The sequence below is a fragment of the Tachypleus tridentatus genome, chromosome 5, assembly GCF_004210375.1.
Source record: "Tachypleus tridentatus isolate NWPU-2018 chromosome 5, ASM421037v1, whole genome shotgun sequence".
NCBI classification, from domain to species: Eukaryota; Metazoa; Arthropoda; class Merostomata; order Xiphosura; family Limulidae; genus Tachypleus; species Tachypleus tridentatus.
Genome location: NC_134829.1, coordinates 18,817,577 through 18,837,364, shown reverse-complemented (window position 1 = coordinate 18,837,364; position 19,788 = coordinate 18,817,577). Strand labels below are relative to the sequence as shown.

At 33.5% G+C, this 19,788-nt stretch overlaps 1 protein-coding gene across 1 annotated transcript in view; it reads right to left on the bottom strand.

The window, feature by feature from the left end:
• The window catches only part of LOC143250644 (serine/threonine-protein kinase Pak-like), a 46,736-nt gene that overhangs the window by 6,155 nt on the left and 20,793 nt on the right, over positions 1 to 19,788 (bottom strand). Inside the window, exons 5-12 of the mRNA XM_076501509.1 lie at positions 17,015 to 17,131; positions 12,265 to 12,409; positions 10,596 to 10,908; positions 5,390 to 5,576; positions 4,455 to 4,547; positions 2,349 to 2,448; positions 839 to 1,035; positions 186 to 323 (exon numbers count right to left, since the gene is read on the bottom strand). Of these exons, the coding sequence (XP_076357624.1) occupies positions 186 to 323; positions 839 to 1,035; positions 2,349 to 2,448; positions 4,455 to 4,547; positions 5,390 to 5,576; positions 10,596 to 10,672 (792 nt within the window). The 5' untranslated portion in view covers positions 10,673 to 10,908; positions 12,265 to 12,409; positions 17,015 to 17,131. The remainder of the gene's footprint in view (positions 1 to 185; positions 324 to 838; positions 1,036 to 2,348; positions 2,449 to 4,454; positions 4,548 to 5,389; positions 5,577 to 10,595; positions 10,909 to 12,264; positions 12,410 to 17,014; positions 17,132 to 19,788) is intronic.

Below are 19,788 nucleotides of genomic sequence, written 5' to 3'. Positions count from 1 at the left end.
AAATAAATATCACACTATGAGATGTGCCATAGTAAGTTGAAGTTTTCACAACGTAAGATGAACAGCCAGTAATAACAATGAATTCCTACATTTAATGATACTGATTTTTTGGTGTATGTTATTAGGATAATAGGTTCAAATCAAACAAACATAGCCTTGTAAAATAACAGTAATTTATACCACACCTCTAAGAGTTCAGAGGCAGTGTATCGTTTAGTTACATCCACTTCCAGACACCTGTCCAGGAAGTCTTGAAACACTGGAGACAGGTTATCTTTATTTTCAATATTGGGTTTTCCATTTCTTGATATTAAATCAAATACCTGAAAAAGAGTGTAACTTGAAGACTAAATCAATAACCTAACTTAACAGTATGTACAAATCTTTGGATAATCCTTCCTAATAATGTCTAAATATCACTAAAGGTATACCTTTATAGTAGTTAAATACAGTAGGTTAATTATCTAGTGTATTAGTGTTTATTTATAGGGGATTAGCAAAATGGTAGTCATACTATTGCAGAAAATATAGTTTAAGAAGTTGAAATATAATAATATAACATGTACATTCCACAACATTCAATAATTAACTGTTTGTTACTGTATACAGTCTTGTCAAATGTTCATTGTTGCTGTCATCGTTCCACTGTTCATCATTATCTTCAATACATTTTCATGTTTGAATAATGTGAACAGTCTTGTTTTTGTTTTTATTATAGCTATTCTCCATAGTTGGTGAAAGACATTCTTGACAAAGCATACGATTGGGTTTTAAAGTACAAATATGTAGCTTTTAAAAATTTGGGTACTGGATGTAATTACTGGTTACCAACATTTACCATGTCACTATTTTCTTGACGATAAGGAGGTTGACCATTGGCCATTTCAATAGCTGTTATACCAAGGGACCAAATGTCAACCTCAGGTCCATACTCTATTCTTCTTACTAATTCTGGAGCCATCCAGCGACGAGTTCCAACCAATGATGTTCTCTTACTTTGTTCTGGGGAGAGCTGAGCACTTATTCCAAAATCAGCTATATGACAGAAAGTAACAAACATAAAGTTACTGTGTGAGAGTTCCAACCAATGATGTTCTCTTACTTTGTTCTGGGGAGAGCTGAGACATAAAGTTACTGTGTGAGAGTTCCAACCAATGATGTTCTCTTACTTTGTTCTGGGGAGAGCTGAGCACTTATTCCAAAATCAGCTATATGACAGAAAGTAACAAACATAAAGTTACTGTGTGAGAGAAAAATAAAACATAAATAACTTGTAAATAACTGCTAGTCAGCCTTACAAAACTAGCTTAACTCTAATTTAGGTTTCTTCTCCTCTTATTGAAATTTTGGCTGTAAAATAGAAATATATAATCATCCAAATGTACAAATAAAACTTGTCAGTAAACAAAAAGTTGATAGAAATCCCCTATTTATACATATGTTTCTTGCTTAGTTACAGAACAAATAGTACTTAATGATACATTTTTTGAAGTTGCTGGCCTTAAAAAATGTCAAATCCAACTAAATATACAATTTTGTTTATAATTACCAAATACCTAAATCCAACACTTAAAAATACAGTTTGAAATTGAAATTATTTCCATTTTTGCAATCGCTTTGCCACAGATTTCCTTTTCTTTATTCATGTCATTGTGAATCATACATTTATAAACGTTTAGGTATTAAATCAGAAAATAATTTTTTGCAACAATGTGGGCTAGTAGTTCATTTGACATAGATTGTACTGTTGCTAGTAAGTGCACATAAAATCAAACTTTTATGTCAAGTTACAATCCTATTGATTAATAGCACAATAAGTAGCTGTGCTACACAGTTGGATTTATTTCATTATATGCTGTAAGTTTACAGAAAAAAATTGAATTAAGATTTTAAAAATATTCAGTGCTTTATATAGCTAGAAAAAGTCTATTTTTAGTTGGGAATTATTTCTCAATAATATTTTTCAAATTTGATATTGAAGTGAAAAAATAAAGAACCAGAGTGTAAAATTAAACTATGAAATATAACAGCAACTATTAAAATAATAAAATAAAAACATGGATATATTCTCTTAGAAATCAATTCTGAAGATGTATCAAGTTATAAAATGTACATATTTTGTACTGAACGAACTGGAAACATTTGTACTTACGGTTATGTAATTTATGTTGATTAATAAGTTACTTTTTATATAATCAAACAACCCACTGATATCACGTGATGTTTCAACATCTTCATAAAATATACACATTGTCAAGTAATCTATGTCGACATGAAACTGTTACAAAGAAGCTAAAATACTTAGAAATGCCTGTGTTCACTAAGGCATTATACGTTTAAACACTTACCTAGTTTTATGGTCCAGTCCTTCCCAAGTAAAACGTTGTCACTTTTAATGTCTCTATGAACTATGTTGTTGCCATGAAGGAAATGTATTGCCTGGAGTAGCTAAATGAAATATGAATTTATTTCAAAGTTAAATGTTTCAAGAGAGAAGTGTAATTTTAATTCAGTGTGCTTGTTGCATTCAATATTTTATATATGTATGTATGTATATATTGTGATAGTTGGAGACAATAACACAAATATATCAAAGTTTCTGCACATTAATAACTACCACAAGTACTTTCATCATATTATTAGGTTGATATATTAGTTGTTATAACATCTATTGCCAAAAGGTAAAGGTTCTTACTAACACTGACATCCAACATCAAGCTGACCATGAGTAAAGTGTGGGCTTTGTAGGTTGACACCCAAACCTTGAGTGACTACCCCTCAGTAATTTTAAAATTAAATCATTTCTGAATTAAGGTATTTGCTGTTATGTCACCAATGTTTTTAATGAAAAATGAAGTTTTTAATATTTTCCAATTTTGTTATTTATATGCAATATTAAGCTACACTTTTGTTGCTAAGCAACATGACAAAAGCCACTTCAGGAAAGTACGATTACCAAAACACATTGGCTTCTCTACAGGGTGGCCCGTAAGTCCCTACCCATCCATATATCTTATGTATCCAGTGTATCTGTGTGCTGTCCCTCATTCTCTCTGCATAATATTATGTGATGCCATGTTCTGTGAAACATTTTCCTCAACATTGCAGGGGTTATTGTTCCAAATGCCATGGTAACAGCTGCCTTCAACTCATCATTAGTATTATAACGTTGTTTATAATAACATATGGATGGGTAGAGACTTATGGACCACCCTGTATATATTAGATGTTTAATGAACAAATGTACCCAGCAAGTGTCATGTTTTTTGGTCGATATGTTCCGTGTGAAAAACGTGGACTGGCTTTGCGCCAAGGCACATGGCCTTCCTTGTATGAAATTTATAGGTTACATATGACTCTGATTGCTGGTGGGATGGTATGAGCCCCATCTCATAATGAAATAGCATGTTCCCCCAAAGGGTATCAAACCACCTCTGCTACACGAGTATGTGACTGTAGATATTCTGAGCCTATTTCAGCATAAAACTACAACCTATATAGTTTTCTTGCTCAGCGGCATGACATAGAACTCATTATTGGAAAACATCTTTACCAAAATATATTGACTATTTTATATACATGAAGTTGTTATACAAGGTACCACTTCTTTTCTACGTGGTATTTTGCTACCTTTCCTTTCCACATTAAAAAGATGCATACACAGGTGTATTAGTAATAACACCCAGATGCACACCATCAAGATGCACTTAGTAAGGGTGCAAAATTTCACAGTTCTAGGTTCTTTCCTTTTGGAGCTATGGTGCCCACACATACACACCAATGTAAACAATGTTTAGCATAATATTGCTTGCACAACATACACAGTAGATATTTCATGTTTCCATATAATCTTGAAAGACTAGACTGTTGCCTGCAGAAGTTTTTAAATATGGGTACTTGATAACTTTAATTAGTTTTGTGATTTTGGATAAAATCAATTCTATAATTGTAAATTTGTAACCCATTTTCATGCCGAACTACTTTGTAAGTTTACACAGTATGTATTTTATTTGAACTATCACTTTTTTCTTAATGTTACTCTATTTTGAAATTAGTAGCTGGTGTGACAGAAGATTTAAAAAGTGCTATGCATTTTATATCACAGATATAAGTTTCTTACGATATTTAGTGCAGTTGAAATTTCCAAATAGTAAACTAATAATAATTTTTGTACACTTGTTGAAGATGTGCTTCATACAATGTACTGGAAGTGAAACTTTCTGTAACTCTAGAAAGAACTATACTGAGTTTACATTAGATGGAGCATCATAATTACTGTCTGAAATGTTTTTATAAAATTTTGTCATCTCTCGAGAAATGAAAGTCCATGGAAGCAAGTACACAGAGTTTTGACAAGGAACTACGATGACTGATGAACAAATGTTAAAATAAATTACAATCATCAGACCTCTAAAACCTCTGAATAGTTACTAACAACAATCAATATTACATACTTCTTTACAAACTGCTGCTATTTCATTTTCATAGAGACAGGTTTTGGCAAGAACTTCAGTCATACAGCCAACTGCTAAATATTCCATTATTACCTGAACAAACAAAGTTTAAAATTTCACTTACAATTTATTTTCTAATAAAATTATACTTAACAATGAGACAAAATAATTTATTTTTCCTATTTTAAGATTCTGTCAGTAATCATATATCTAATAAAAACAGAAAAATTCTTCAAATAATCGTTCATGAAGTAAGAACTGAAGTAACATCAGTTGTTTAACATTGTTTAAGTGTGAGATTTTTATTGTCTAGAAAGATTTGTGGTTCAGAGAAAATATATAAACTCAATTTCAAGTATTAAGGAAGTGTGAATTAGCAAAGACCACTTTTCTACATTTTTGTTGCTTCTTCAATTCTAACTTTTATTTTTCTACCTCAAAAGATGTTTTAAATTTCTTGAAATATGCTCTTTCATATATTTGTAACTAAAGCTGTAATCTGATTCACAACATTTATAAAATATTAAATTGGATTGTATTTTGTGTGAGAAACTGAAAATTTAATATTTATTGTATTATACACTAAACAATGTTTACAGTTTTGCAAATAATGCTGCATTTAAGGGTATTGTATAAGATGCCAATAATTTAACAAACTCAACCTTTCCTGAATAAAATAATTTCAATAACCACATGTAAAACTTTGTGCGTGAAACATACAAGGAAGATGACTAAAACTGTCACGTATTATTTATAACTATAATTTACACAAAGCAGACCTCTGACAGTGATATGTAAAAATATTCTTAAACTTGTAGGGTTGCTTGAAATTGACCACTTAATTAAATAAAAACAGTACGTTAACCTACACTCTATAACAGGTAAGATTAAAAACAGAAGAGAATTAACATGTACGTAACACTAACAACACTTACCCAGAGTTCATCACCATCAAGAAAGCTATCCAAATAGTTGACTATGTTGGGATGTTTATATTTCTTCATTATTAAGAGTTCAGTGATGATAAAGTCTTTTCTGGGTTGCTTCGTTATATTGATCTTTTTAACAGCAACTTCCAATCCAGTGTCAGTTGCTATGGCTGTATAGACAGTTCCTGAACCACTAAAACAATAAAAGAAAGTTTTGTTTGTTTTTTGGAATTTCCCACAAAGCTACTCGAGGGCTATCTGTGCTAGCCGTCCCTAATTTAGCAGTGTAAGACTAGAGGGAAGGCAGCTAGTCATCACCACCCACCGCCAACTCTTGGGCTACTCTTTTACCAACGAATAGTGGGATTGACCGTCACATTATACACCCACACGGCTGGGAGGGCGAGCATGTTTAGCGCGACGCGGGCGCGAACCCGCGACCCTCGGATTACGAGTCAAAAAAAAATTTCTACTTTTTCTTGTTCCTAGGCAGAAAGTGTTAATTCCCAATTGCTTGTGTCTAACGTAAATGGAAAAGACCTATTTTTCTCTTCAAACTTTACTTTTGTGACCTGGGTAATGCAATTTTCAAATTTACCCATTTTCCAGAACATTACAGGAAGATTCAGTGCTAAGTAGCTGATAATTTTCTCGAACTTTCTAGAATGTTGTAGGACTTCCGAGAATTTACAAAAACCTTTTGGAATTTTCTGGAGCTTTCCATGGTAACATATATACAGGGGTTCACTATTAACCACTTCAGTTTAGTTCTAGCTGCCAAAGTGAACATATAGACCTATCTGATTTTATCCAAGATGGCATTAAAAGCTGCAAGCACTCTCCGGGCGCATTCTGCTATGTATGTGGCCAGTTTATCAAGAGGAACCACTGTGAGAGAAGAAAAGAAGAATCCATCAAAATCATCCAAAGATCATTTTTGGAGCCAAGAGTCAGATTTGAAGTGCTGATGTGGGAGATAGTACCACGTCTGAACCAGGTATACTCTCCAGCCATCCAAGAAAGGTGTGACAGATACGAGCGGTAAATCAAAGAAGATAATCCAAGTGGGTGTAGAATGGTTAGAGTGTGACAGACCGCACTAAGCAAGCGAACAATATCCACAACACATGCTTCTGGGAGCCGACATCCATACTGTGAGAGGATGATGATCATACTCTCTTCACCTGAAGTTTAAAAGACTGAGAGGATCTCAAACCACCCCCGACTTCAGAACATGGCACATTTTAAGAATGCGAAATGATATATCAATCTGGGAACCCAATATCTAGTCTTCATAAAATGTCTACCACATAGAAATTAACCCTATCTCAAGAGTGAAACTCACCAGGTGCAGCAAACTCCTCGGAATAAGATACATCAATGAGAGCAGAAGATAAGGAACTGTAACATTCCTCAGCACCTCTACTACGACCCACGACTCAGATGGAGTATATAACTGAGCGAGGAAGATCAACATATGTAATACACGTGTGAAGAGAACTTATGCTGGTTGGTTTTACTCTAAATCCAAAACTCAACCATTGGCAACTGACATCGAGGTCTGGGTACGATGAGTGATCCAAATTTATGGGTTCAACTGAAATTTGCGTCTTACTTCTTTGGTTTTTGTATGCTTTAATGTAGAGGTTATCATGCCTTCTACACCAGCAGAACACCACCACCCTACTCTGCAGTGAATGATATTTCAATATGGAATTTTAAGGCATTAAATCATTAAAAAGTATGCCTCTAAAATCCATCACCCCACCAGCTTGGAAATGGAAGGTAGTAAGGACTCTCAATCTCCACTAGAAGAAAAGGGAGGCGCATAAAACATAGTGGAGAGTCTAAAGGAACAATAACACCTGAAACAGTGCAATGGATTACCACAAAAACCCAAATTTTAAAAGCAGACCATAATGAGTTACTCAATACAAGGCATGGTAGGGATGGACAGCTATCCTATTGTTTTTTAGCCATGTAGGCCATGAGTGGTATGGTCAGAGACGAGCGTATTTGTAAAGAAATTCCATCGTGAGGAAAACCTTCAAGTGACCTTTCCAACAGTATGGTGACCCAGCATGGCCAGGTGGTTGAGGCACTCGACTCCTAATCCGAGGGTCGTAAGTTCGGATCCTCATCGCACCAAACATGCTCACCCTTTCAGCCGTGGGAGCGTTATAATGTGACAGTTAATCCCACTATTTGTTGGTAAAAGATTAGCCCAAGAGTTGGCGATGGGTAGTGACGACTAGCTGCCTTCCCTCTATCTAGTCTTACACTGCTAAATTAGGGATGGCTCGCGCAGATAGCCCCCGTGTAGCTTTGCGCGAAATTCAAAACAACCAAACCAATCCAGCAGTATGCACTGCATAGCCATGGAACATAATAAGCAAGTCAATATGGCTGAACAGTGTGGATTTCAAACGTTAAGGAAACTTTCGTCAAGTACCTTTTGCTATAAAATGAGACTTAAACAATAAGAATTAGCATAAAAAAGGAAATACCGTTCCTGAAAAAATTAAATAAGAATAAAAAAAAACTCACTAGTCAAAGCCGCATGGAAATTTGAAGAATGGCTACATGTGGAATACGATAGTACAAAGAGGAAAAAATACGATACTATGCAAATAGTGGGAGGTTAATGTATTAGTAATAGTCTACGTGCCCGACTGAAGAAGTTCCTCTGGGGAATAACAAAGACGAGACAACAGATAAAAAGTAAGGTGTCAAATTTGATAAGAAGACATCTGGAACAAACTACAAAAGGACAACAAAAGAAACGAATAAGCAAGCAAACTGTATCCAAAACCCTATATCAGTTACATAAGAAAGCAGATAGACGGTAAAATGTAGAAAGAGAAATATCACAAACATAGTATGGTTGAAAAGGGATAGAAAAGCAGGAAGAAAAATCACAGATGGAAACCATGTGGTAATGTAACATTGAAGAGCACGCACAGGAAAAAAGTCTTTCTGATTCACATGTAGGATAAAAGTAAAAAAAAAAAGGAAGGTAAATCAGTGAAAAGTAGAATATACTCCCCTTAGTCTTTTAGGTTTTGGAAAATAAAGAGCAATTCAACTAAAGAAGAAGATATGTAGGATGACAAAGAATTAATGAAATATCATTAGCAAATAAATCAGACTACCAACGTCCAAGATTAAGGGGATAATAAAAGAAATATTAAGAAAACGTTGGAACAAGAAACACGTGGAAAGTGGTTTGAATCGGGGCTGATTGAGGCAATGGAGAACCACATTAAAATATCAGTTAAGAAAAGCCACAGAGGACGACAAATCTGAAATGAACTTATCAACATGGAGAGAGAGGTAAATACCCTATGATACTGGAAGAAAATGAAAAATGTGGGACAAAGCCAACCGATAACAGAAAACCAAGGACATTGAGTATTCCAACTCAAAAATCCAAGTAATAATCGTAGAAATACAATGAACAGTGGTCCAATCAACTGAAAGCTCCTGGCCCAGAGACCAATGTCACAAAACATTCCATTTATGTTGCTAAAATTCCATAGAGGAAGGGCAAATGGAACATTCCAGAAATAAAACTGCATATTTTAACAAGTTTAAATTTTCTCACAAAGGACCAAGTAAAAACCAAGGATGAAAATGGAGGACAGGAAGAGTGAGATGAGGCACTGATGACTGAGTTGCAAAAGAAGGCAGATAGACGGAGAAAAAGGAAGCTGGATAAGTCGGGGAAATCACGGCTGAAAAGGCCAATAATGGGCAATAAGAATAGCCTGAGATTGAGTGGTATGGATGAAAAAATTATCCAATGAAAAAGTTGCATGTGATGATAAATATATAGGTATTTGTTGGTTCAGTCATAACTGAAAGCACTGATAGTCATGGCGAGAGGATAAGAGACTGAAGATGAAAATAGAAGTAGTTTCTGGTTGAGGGATGTGGTAAGGACATCAGTGTAAGGAGTATCTCACTGTAGTTGAAGCCACCAGAAAACGAGAGGACCAAGAAACCACTTCATTGGATAGTTTTGTCTGGACAAGAAAGATGATCTGCGGCTAGACTGAAACACCGAGAACGTGACTTACAGTGATATGGATATCCTGCGTGTTGGCCAAGAATCTAAAGTCCAACAAAATAAAACATACTGAGAAAGGGTGTCACTTTGGTCATTCGGATACGCAACCACTGCGAAACAGTTGACTGAATCATGACAAACATTGTCTGATCAGATGGAGTAAATGATCCTAAATCCAGAAGCTCCAAAGTGTTGATATGATAAGACTTCTCAGCTACAAACCAACACCTTAAAGCCTTCCTGTTGATCGACCATTTCCCTCTATTCATGAATGTAACAAGTAAATTAGAATGAAGGCAATAAACTGGAATATACTTGCCTATGTATGAATTTTGTCCATTTACTAAAACAGTTCGTTGTTTATCGTAGGAGGAAGAGCAATAGATGCATGCAAAGGTTCCTGTGCAAGATTACTAATTGTGAAGAGCTCAAATATCAACTCAATCACAAGGGATTAGAGCAGTCAGGGGAGACCACAACCCCAAAAGCGATAGCAACTCGTGAACTGTAATAGATGGAGGGACCAGTAAGAATGCAGTGAACTGAAACGTCCATTGAATGAAGTTGGTGAGTAAAAAGTTAGGCCTTACTAAGATGGGTATTGAAAAACACCCAAATTTGTCAGATATTAGGTATGTTGAAGGAAGACATCTCTGGTATGATTAAACAGACCACTCGAGTTATCTTCTGGAGAACATTAAGAGTATAAAAGGCAAACTCCTGTTCAGAATGAGCTATCAGTAACCAGTCATCCATATAGTAATGAAAACGTATCATAAGAACAGAGGAATGTCGAGAGAATCCTTAACCTATTCAATAAAAAACACAAGTGGCCAAATCAAGGATTAGTATGCAAAGCTAATAACTCACCCCAAAGATATGATCACAACTGCAGAGCTATAATGGAAAGATTTCTAAATGCTACCGAACGTATAACAAAAATTAAACAAAAAGCAACATATGTTCTTATAAAAAGAGAAAACTGACTGATGAAGTGATATAATTAATGTAAACTAATACATTCTAATTAATTAGTACTACGTTCCAAAAATGAAGTTTTTATCTATAATATTTTAGTTCTGAGTACAAATTTACCTCTAAGCCACAATACCATTCTTTAGAACACATGAGTTTCAAACTCACCCTTGGCTAATTTGTTTCATCTTTGTGTATTTCTCATTGGGATCTCCCTCAGAAACAATACTTCTCAACATTGTCATGATTTCTTCGTCTGTCACTTTTTTTTTTCATTTTCCTTGGTTGACATCTTATTACTCTCTTTATTTGGCTCCTTCAAAGAAACAGTAGTTCTTAATTTCTCCATATTTTCCTTATTTGCCACTTTCTTGTCATTGGATTTGGTGGACACAGTCTTCTTAATTATGATGACATCTTTCCCGTCCAGTCCAAGTGGTGAGTAGTTCTTGACTTCCTCTTTTTCAACAGATATTACGTACTGGTAAAAACACGTAATTATTAATTTTGCAACTCTGACGTAATCAGAGGCGTATTTAGGTAGAGGTTAGAGAGGGCTCAGCCCCAAAGCCCATGATCTTAATGGGAGCCCACTGATAATTTTATTCTATGTAAAATTACATGGGTGTAAAATTCACAGAAATTAATAGCCCCTTGGATTACACAACCTTAAATCTGCCACTGGAAATAATAATTCTAAGCCAATGATATATTTGCAGGGTAACTGTGAATCTGTTCTGCCACCAGTAGTCATCAAAGGTATGCTTTTGAATTATATAAACCCAAGACTGTGGAAAACTACAATAACTTAGACTGCCGTGTGTAAACCCAGTGAAATAACCCAAAAGTAATATAGAACACTATGGTCTGAAATTTATCATTTAAACAAATTGACGCTTTGTGCTGTCAATCACTGTTTGTATTACAGTAGAACACTCCTGAACAAGCTGTAAAGAGAAATGTTGAGGGTCTAACTAAAAAAAAAAAAAAAACAAACTTGGAGGCTCCCATTAGCACTGCGGGCTTATGCTGCTAAATATCAGGTTTCAATATTCGTGTTGGGCTGAGCACAGATAGTTTTTGTGTACAGGGTGGCCCGTAAGTCCCTACCCATCCATATATTGTGTCTGAATAACGTTATAATACTAATGATGAGTTGAGGGCAGCTGTTACCGCGGCATTTGGAACAATAACCCCTGCTATGTTAAGGAAAATGTCTCACAGAACATGGCGTCGCATAATATTATGCAGCGAGCGAGAATGAGGGACAGCAGACAGATACACTGGATACATAAGATATGTGGATGGGTAGGGACTTACGGGCCACCCTGTAGTTTTGTACTTTAGCACAAACAAATTGGAGTTGTAAAGTTGTTTACTACTTACAATAATGTCTTTTATACACCAATACGCATAACAGAAATTAAATAATATAAAGTATTATAAAACATCTACTAATTTACCACACAAACATGCTTTTGTCAACAAAGATTAATTATTATCTCTCGACTTTTGTACAGAATGTAATTAATCACACCATTAAAGTTATCTACAAAGTTGAATATCGTATTTAGACAAATAATCAAACTCTCGTGTTTTTATTCTAGCACCTCTTGTTTTATGCCGTTGGTGCAATATAAATCATTTAATGACAATAAAAAATAAGAAAGCTTACAAAAGTAATCATGACATTTAGTTACTGTTTAATCATCAATAAATAATACAATAGACAATTGTGTGATTTCGTTCAAATGAAAGTTTTTGCTGTTGTTTTGTTTAATTGCCTAATGGATTCTCAGTAAATATAATACATTAGATGGTTTGAGTAAAATCTCACCTTTAATACACGAAGGATTAGATGGCATAATCCAAGACCTACGAATGCAATAAACACCGCAATGTAGATTATAAGGTTCCTTAGGTTATGTAAATATGAACCTTCCACTGAGCAACCTTGGTTACACCTCTTAAAATCAGGATAGCTGATAATAGAAAGTAGATTTAGAATGTTAAGTAGTCCTAGTGTAATTTATGTAACATTAGTCTAATATACATATCGATAATACAGATACAAATCTTTGCAAAAACCCGTACGACCAACAACTGCAATTACATTTCTGTAAATATACGGTAACTATGAAAATTAACACAAAAGACTTCGTTAATTATTCATTCCACATGTTTAAAGATACAGCTATTAGTATATTTTTATACTAATACTAATGTGAGTATAAATATAATAACTAACATTTATTGATTTATTCTGAAGTATACAAATGTAATACATTTGCAATTTACTCTTCATTTCTTTGCATTTACACAGTGCTTGCTAATTGGCAATAATGCGCAGATAGCCCCCCTCTCTCTCTCTCTCTAGGTGTTTGGGTATATAAAATTTGTATACCCAGGAACACCAGATCTCTTCCTCCTTCCTTTACATTGTTTTAGTGGACTTATTAATTTATTTAAAGTAATTAAAGAGGGCCAGAGTGATAATCAACTCAGGCCCTTTACAGGGCAATGTCCATGTATATTGTTTTTTTCAGTTTTGTATTTTTTATAAGTCTAAAACATAGGTAGCCTGTTTTATTTTAGCACTAGCTTTTTCTTAATTATTATTATTTTTTTAAATTACTTTATATATTTTTTCTTTTTATTTTATTTTTTCTTTATTTATTTATTATTATTTTTCAACTTAATTTTAGTTTAATGATCTAATGTATAAGTTTATCGGGGAGAAGTGTTTAGGACTGACTCTCTTCATCATATATGCAATACCTGTCTAGTTCGCATAACAGCTCATTTTTCTCCAATTTTTATCGAAATATTTTATTGTCCTATGTAGAGGTCCATGTGGTATTGTTTATGTATTAGAGTACTTGTGCATGAACTTTGAAATAGTTTTGGGTACTCTATATGCTTTTGTAATTAGTGTATTCTGTAATATTCGTAGTTTGGTTTGCAGTTGTTTTTTACTCACGTTAATCCATGCAGGAGCTGCATAGTCTATTACTCTTCTTATACATGTTTTGTATATTTTAATGATGTTTTAAGGTGTTGTTCCATAGTTTTTACCAGTTAGACTCCTAGCATAGTTTATTCTTCGCCAAATTTTAATTTTTATGTTGTATCCAGGTGAGTTCAGAATCATGTGTTAGTCCTAAAATTTTGCAGATGCAAGCAGTCTGGAGAAGCTCTCCGTTCATGTAAATCTGGGTATGTACTATTTGATGTTTCGTTGATTTTGAAAATATCAATAATTGTGTCTTTGCTGTGTTTATTTTAATTCCATATTTTTTGGCAGTATTCACTTAATTTGTTTATATTGAGGTTGCATGTTAGTGGCTGCAATTTCTGGTGTAGACAGATAGCCCTCGAGTAGCTTTGCGAGAAATTAAAAAACAAACTGGTAATAACTTTCGAATTGTATCTCATACTTAAAAACCTGTAATGGGTCTGTTATTGTTTCATAGCGTCGGAATTTATAAATGCTAGGTTACTGAGTTTCTAAAGTGTTTTAGTATGAGTTAGTTTTTGTACAACGGAAGTCAGTATGTTTGAAAATAATGATCTCATTGGTACAGGATATGTTAATGGGGGGAATTGTTATTATTTTGAGATTGTTTCGATATAATAGGGCTATTCCATGAGTATTAGGTGCTTTGGTTTGTGTATTTTAGAAGTAAGAAGTTTAAATCGGCTGATTTTTCTTGTATAAAATTACAAATAATGAATAAAAAACAAACATAATATATTCTTTTTTTTTTAAGTTCTCGAAAGTGACTAAGATTATTATGTGGTGTAGTAGCTAAAATACTTGGTTCTTTACCTTCCAGACCATGTTTCCATTCTGTATAGGTATATTTTTTATTACTTTTCTAGTTTCTGTGGGTCGTTTATTTAGAGTAAAATAATTTTTAACTGTTTATAGAATTGTTAAATAGTTAATAATTATTATTACTCAGGGGCTAACAATCCAAGTTTGTACTTGAAAAAGAAATATCCTCATATTGAAAACGCTTATGTTATAGGGTATCGTATTTGTGTGTTAAACTGGTTTTTTGAACCTATCTGTTTCCCCGAGATTATTATTGTCAACATTATTAAGACATTTATTGTCCCATATTAAAACATTGTTTTGTTATTTTCTCCCCAGATACAGCAGTCAGTATTTGAAGCTATATTTATTTCTGTGTAATATAGCCAACACTATGACAACTAAAGAAATGATTTTCAGTTTATTCGAATTAGCGACTCTGAACTCTAAGTGCATTGATATATAAGTATACAAACAATAGAACTCTAGAGAGAGAATTTACTTACCATTTCAAATAAAATAGTAATTTCTTCTACAGCTCTTTGGGCTAATTACTAAACATTTAAATATATAATATGGTTCAAATTGTTTTTTTAAATTTAGAACCTAAATTTTATGTTCGATTGTCTCGTAAATTATGCCTTCTCTTTGACTTACTGGCAAACATAAATACAAATAAAAATAGTATTTTTGAAATTATAATGGGTTTGCTTAACATTTCTCTTGTCTCCTTCAAGCATTTTATCCAAATTAGCTCTCAGATGTTTCCCTTTGGCACAGCGGTATGTCTGACTCAAACCGTTAAAAACAAAAAACAGTTTAAATATTCGTGTTGGGCAAAGCACAGACAGCGCATTGTATATCTTTGGGCTCAATTCCAAACAAATAAAAATGCTGTCAAGTTTTGCGTGGACTCACTGTCTCAGCAAAAGACTCACAATCTATGTGTCAAAGGATCGAAGCACATCGTCGAACATCTGTGACGGAAAAATATTGTGACAGTAAAACTCACTATTCCTTGGTAAAAGTTACTGGTGGGTGCTTTAGACTAGTTATCTTCACTCTCTATCTGTAGATGAAATATGGACGGCTAGCGCAGCTAGCCCTAGCATGTTTAGTATAATGGGGATTCGATTCGAATGCTTTAACTACCTGGTCACGCTCTGCCCCTAGAATTGTTTTGCGAGAATTTAAACAAGCAATCAGAGGATCCAAATTCACTAGAATACCTATCGTGTCGCCACCATTTCTTATAATAGCGTGTAACACTTTCCACGACTTAAATCTTTCAATAATGAAATAAACATGAACTTTAAATCTTCTTTAAAATATAAAAAGTCAAACAAGTTGTAATTTGATATTTTATCAACATAAAAATAAAACGTTAGATGTTTATATCTTCTGTGCCTTTAAACATCAATTTAATCGAGAAAGCCTTATATAAATCACTCAGTTTCATCGTACTCTGTCTATATTTTTTAGAGATAAAATCTAGGGTTCGATTATCTGGGATGAGCAACGTGCGGATTCATTGTATAGCTTTAAAAACAAGTAAAAAACTAATTCTTACAGTTGCTCTTTTAAAGCACAAAATTTAAATTAATTTTTTAATAATTAGAAATATTATGACATTATGATAATTTTTTTATGAAAACGTAAAGTTGAGGGTTTAGGTTTTTGCATATATAATAGTATTATTTTCTATCCGTGAAACAACTTCGCAAGGTGTGGATGGATCTTCAACATAATTGATATGATGGTTCATTAGCTCCATGCGGCAGTACATACAGTTTTTAGGTTTGAATTTTGCGATTTTTGTGGCCGTTTCTGTGTTTTCTACCACGACCTTACCTTCTGTGGATGGATCGTTTATGGGGTTTACGTAGAAAAATATAAACTTTCAATTTTGCGGTTTCTATGGGTGTTTTTGTGTTTTTTACAATTAATTGCGTATCAGGGAAACAAATTTTATGTCCTACGATAACCTTTGTGTGATCACAAATTTACGTAACTTCGATCCAGGAGATGGATACTTTTGGTAGTTAAGTAAGAATTTCACAAAACAAAAAACTTCCAAAACTGAAAACTTCATGCAGTCTTTGCACATTTCCCTACAGATGGCAAAACGTACATCTGAAGGACGAAACAGCAAAGATGGACATTGTTTTTTAAGCATAAAACGATTTATTGCTGCTATCTGTGTTTTCTTCATCGCAGAAAGAAGAACTCTAGGTTTAAGCCTTTTCAATCTGTAAACTTGTTGATGACCCATCAAAAGGCGTATTAAGATGGATACTATGAGTACATGAACATTGCAACAGTGAATTTATTTGTGCCTTTATTTTACAGCTAGTTCTATTAGTACTCTGCAATGTTGTTTGAATATTTTGAATAGTATTGTATATTAATGTGGTATTTGCAACCTTAAGGTACAAGTATTGTCCACGTTTGTTTATATTTAGGATAGTTCACATTTTAAAACATTGTTCAAAACCAGCCCAGTCTTTAAGCACCAATTCCATCTGGTATACTGTTCACAGTAACATGTTAATTAATAATTGAAATCAATCATTTTGTTTATGGAGTCTCCTTAAAGATTCTGAGACAAAATATTACTTTATTAAATTAATAACACGTAGAAATAGTTTTCAGTACAGTGACATTTATAAAACATTTGATATTTGTGATAGTTGACATGGCTAATATGCCAGTTAACATAACTTTCAAATATGGTGCAATATATACTCAATAAAAACAAGAAATCATGTACCACACAAATATACTAGTTTGTCCCCTGTGTTCCCTGGTGGAACAGTGGAAAGTTTAGGAATATGTGGTGTTCAATTCCCAACAGTGGACACTGCAGAGAGCTCAGTATGTCTTTGATCTAAAAAAAAAAAAGAGAACAAATATAACCAAATTTCTATTAATGTGTACAAGTTAAGTTTACTTATTTTTTTAGAAAATAAAAGCAAACATTTACCTCCAACGATAACTTAAGAATGATGCTACAAATTTCTCAGTAGATGGTTTGTTCAAAACAAACATCACAGTATAACAATTTGTTTCTTTGTCACTTTTGATATAACTTTCAGTGTAGTGACTCCAGCTTATCAACAACAGCTACAAACAAAATCTCGAACTTTTCTTTCACTGTAAATGTGATATTCGATCATTTAAAAATTTCAGTACATTTGCTACAGTTACAGAACGATTGTTTTTAAGTTACATCATCATCAAATTCCAAAATAATAAAACTTTATGAAAGAACAAGTTAAAGGACTCAAAATAACGGTGATGTTAACGCCAAAAAATATTGCTACCCGTTCTATGAGGATGTGCACGAACAAGTGATATCAGTGAAGAGTTCAACCTACTTAATTTGGTCTAAGAAGAGCACTTCAAAAGTTGGCGGTGGCTGGTTTTGACTTTTGCCTTTCATCTACTCTATCACTTTAAAGTTAGGGATGTCTACCTCAGGTAGTCCTTGTGCAAATAAACAAACCAATGCTTATCATATTCAGATATTACAACAATTTAGAAATATGTTTGATAAATGTGATAAACTAGTAGAAAATAATAATATAATCTAATTCATTTTATCAAATACTTTAAGTTAATTAATTATCCTATATATCTTTCCTTTTGTCTCTTTTCAGAAGAGTAGCATAATAATATCATTATTCAGGGTCGTAAGGTACTCATTATGGTGGTTGAAAACTAAATTTTAAACTGTTGGAATAATAATAATAATAATATAATTTGAATATTTTATAGTCTACTTTTAAAGCAACATTTTTAATTGTTTTCATGATAGTTGCTACTATCTTATTTACGTTGTTGTCTGTTCCTCTGGCCCTCATGTGGTATAACGGGATATCTGCAATTTTACAACACTAGAACCTGGGTTTCAATACCCATGGAGGGCAAATTGCAGGCTCTTTGAAATTTTATACCAAATTCCAATCAAACATGTCCAGATGATTAGGGCACTTGACTCTACATCTGAGGGTCGCGAATTTGAATCACCATTACACCAAATATACTCAACCTTTCAGACGTAGGGGCGTTACAAGTCACGGTACATCCCACTATTCCTTAATAAAACATTAAATCAAGACCTGGTGGAAGATGGTGATAACTAGCTGCCTTCCCTCTACTTTTTCACTGCTAAATTAGTGACGGCTACTGCAGCTAGCTCAAATATAGTTTGTGTGAAATTCAAACCAAACAAACTGCTCCTCTCAGTGGCAGATTAAAAGTTCTGTGGTCCCAGGGGCTAATAATTTTTGTGGTCTGTCCATCCTATTTAGTTTTACATAGAACAAAATCAATGGGTTCCCATTAAGACCATAGGCAGTGGAGCTGGGTCCCATCTACCCCTTACCTAAATTTGCCAATGCTCCCTCTACCAGTTGAGAGCTTATAATGTAACTTTGTACTCAACAACAAACAAAATATTTTTGGGATATAAATACCTATTACAACTAATTGTCTTTCAAGTAATGTTTATATAAAGAAATGACAAGTATATTCTTCTACATTCAATTTTTTTTTTAAATATCCATGAAATTTTCTGATATAAAATTTACTGGCATCATGTTTAAAACACTAAGAACACAAAACAGGAAAAATAAAAAGATAAAACACAACCACATTAGTGTAGAGTACACAAGTAATGAATACTTACAATCATATCATCAAGAACCAATCAACGGAGAGAACATTACCTTTTATGGAGGTTAATTACAGACTATAAAACTAATTTATTCCTACGATAGAGAATAAACGTTTATTATTGTACCCAGGACATAATATACAGAGATAGAAACACATGAACATTGATTACTGTACCCATGATATAACATAAAGAGGTAGTACAGATAAACATTGATTATTTTATCCAGGATATAACGTACAGAGGTAAAACAGATGAACATTGATAACAGTACCCAGGATATAAAATACAAAGGAAGTACAGATGAGCATTGATTATTCTATCCAGGATACAACATAGAGAGGTAGAAAAGATGAAAACTGATTATTGTACCCAAAATATAACATACAGAAGTAGGAAAGATGATCATTAATTACTTTACCCAGGATATAATATAGAGGGAAAAGCAGATAAACATTGAATATTGTACCCAGGATAGACCTTGAGGTAGACCAGATGAAATTTGATTTCTGTACCCAGGATATAACATTTGTTACTGTATGAGGATTTAACATACAAAGGAAAAACAGATAAACTTTGATAACTGTACCAAGGATATAAGAACTCACAGGGAGTACAGATGAACATCGATAATTGTACCCAGCATATAACACACACAGGTAGAGCAGTTGAACATTGATTTCTATACCCAGGATATATCACACAGAGGTGAAACGGATGATCACTGATTTCTATACCCATTAGATAACATACAGTGGTAAAACATATGAACATTGATAACCGTACCTACGATAAACCTACAGAGTTAAAAGAGATATACATTGATTCTTCTACCCAGGATATAACATGCACAGGTAGAACTGATG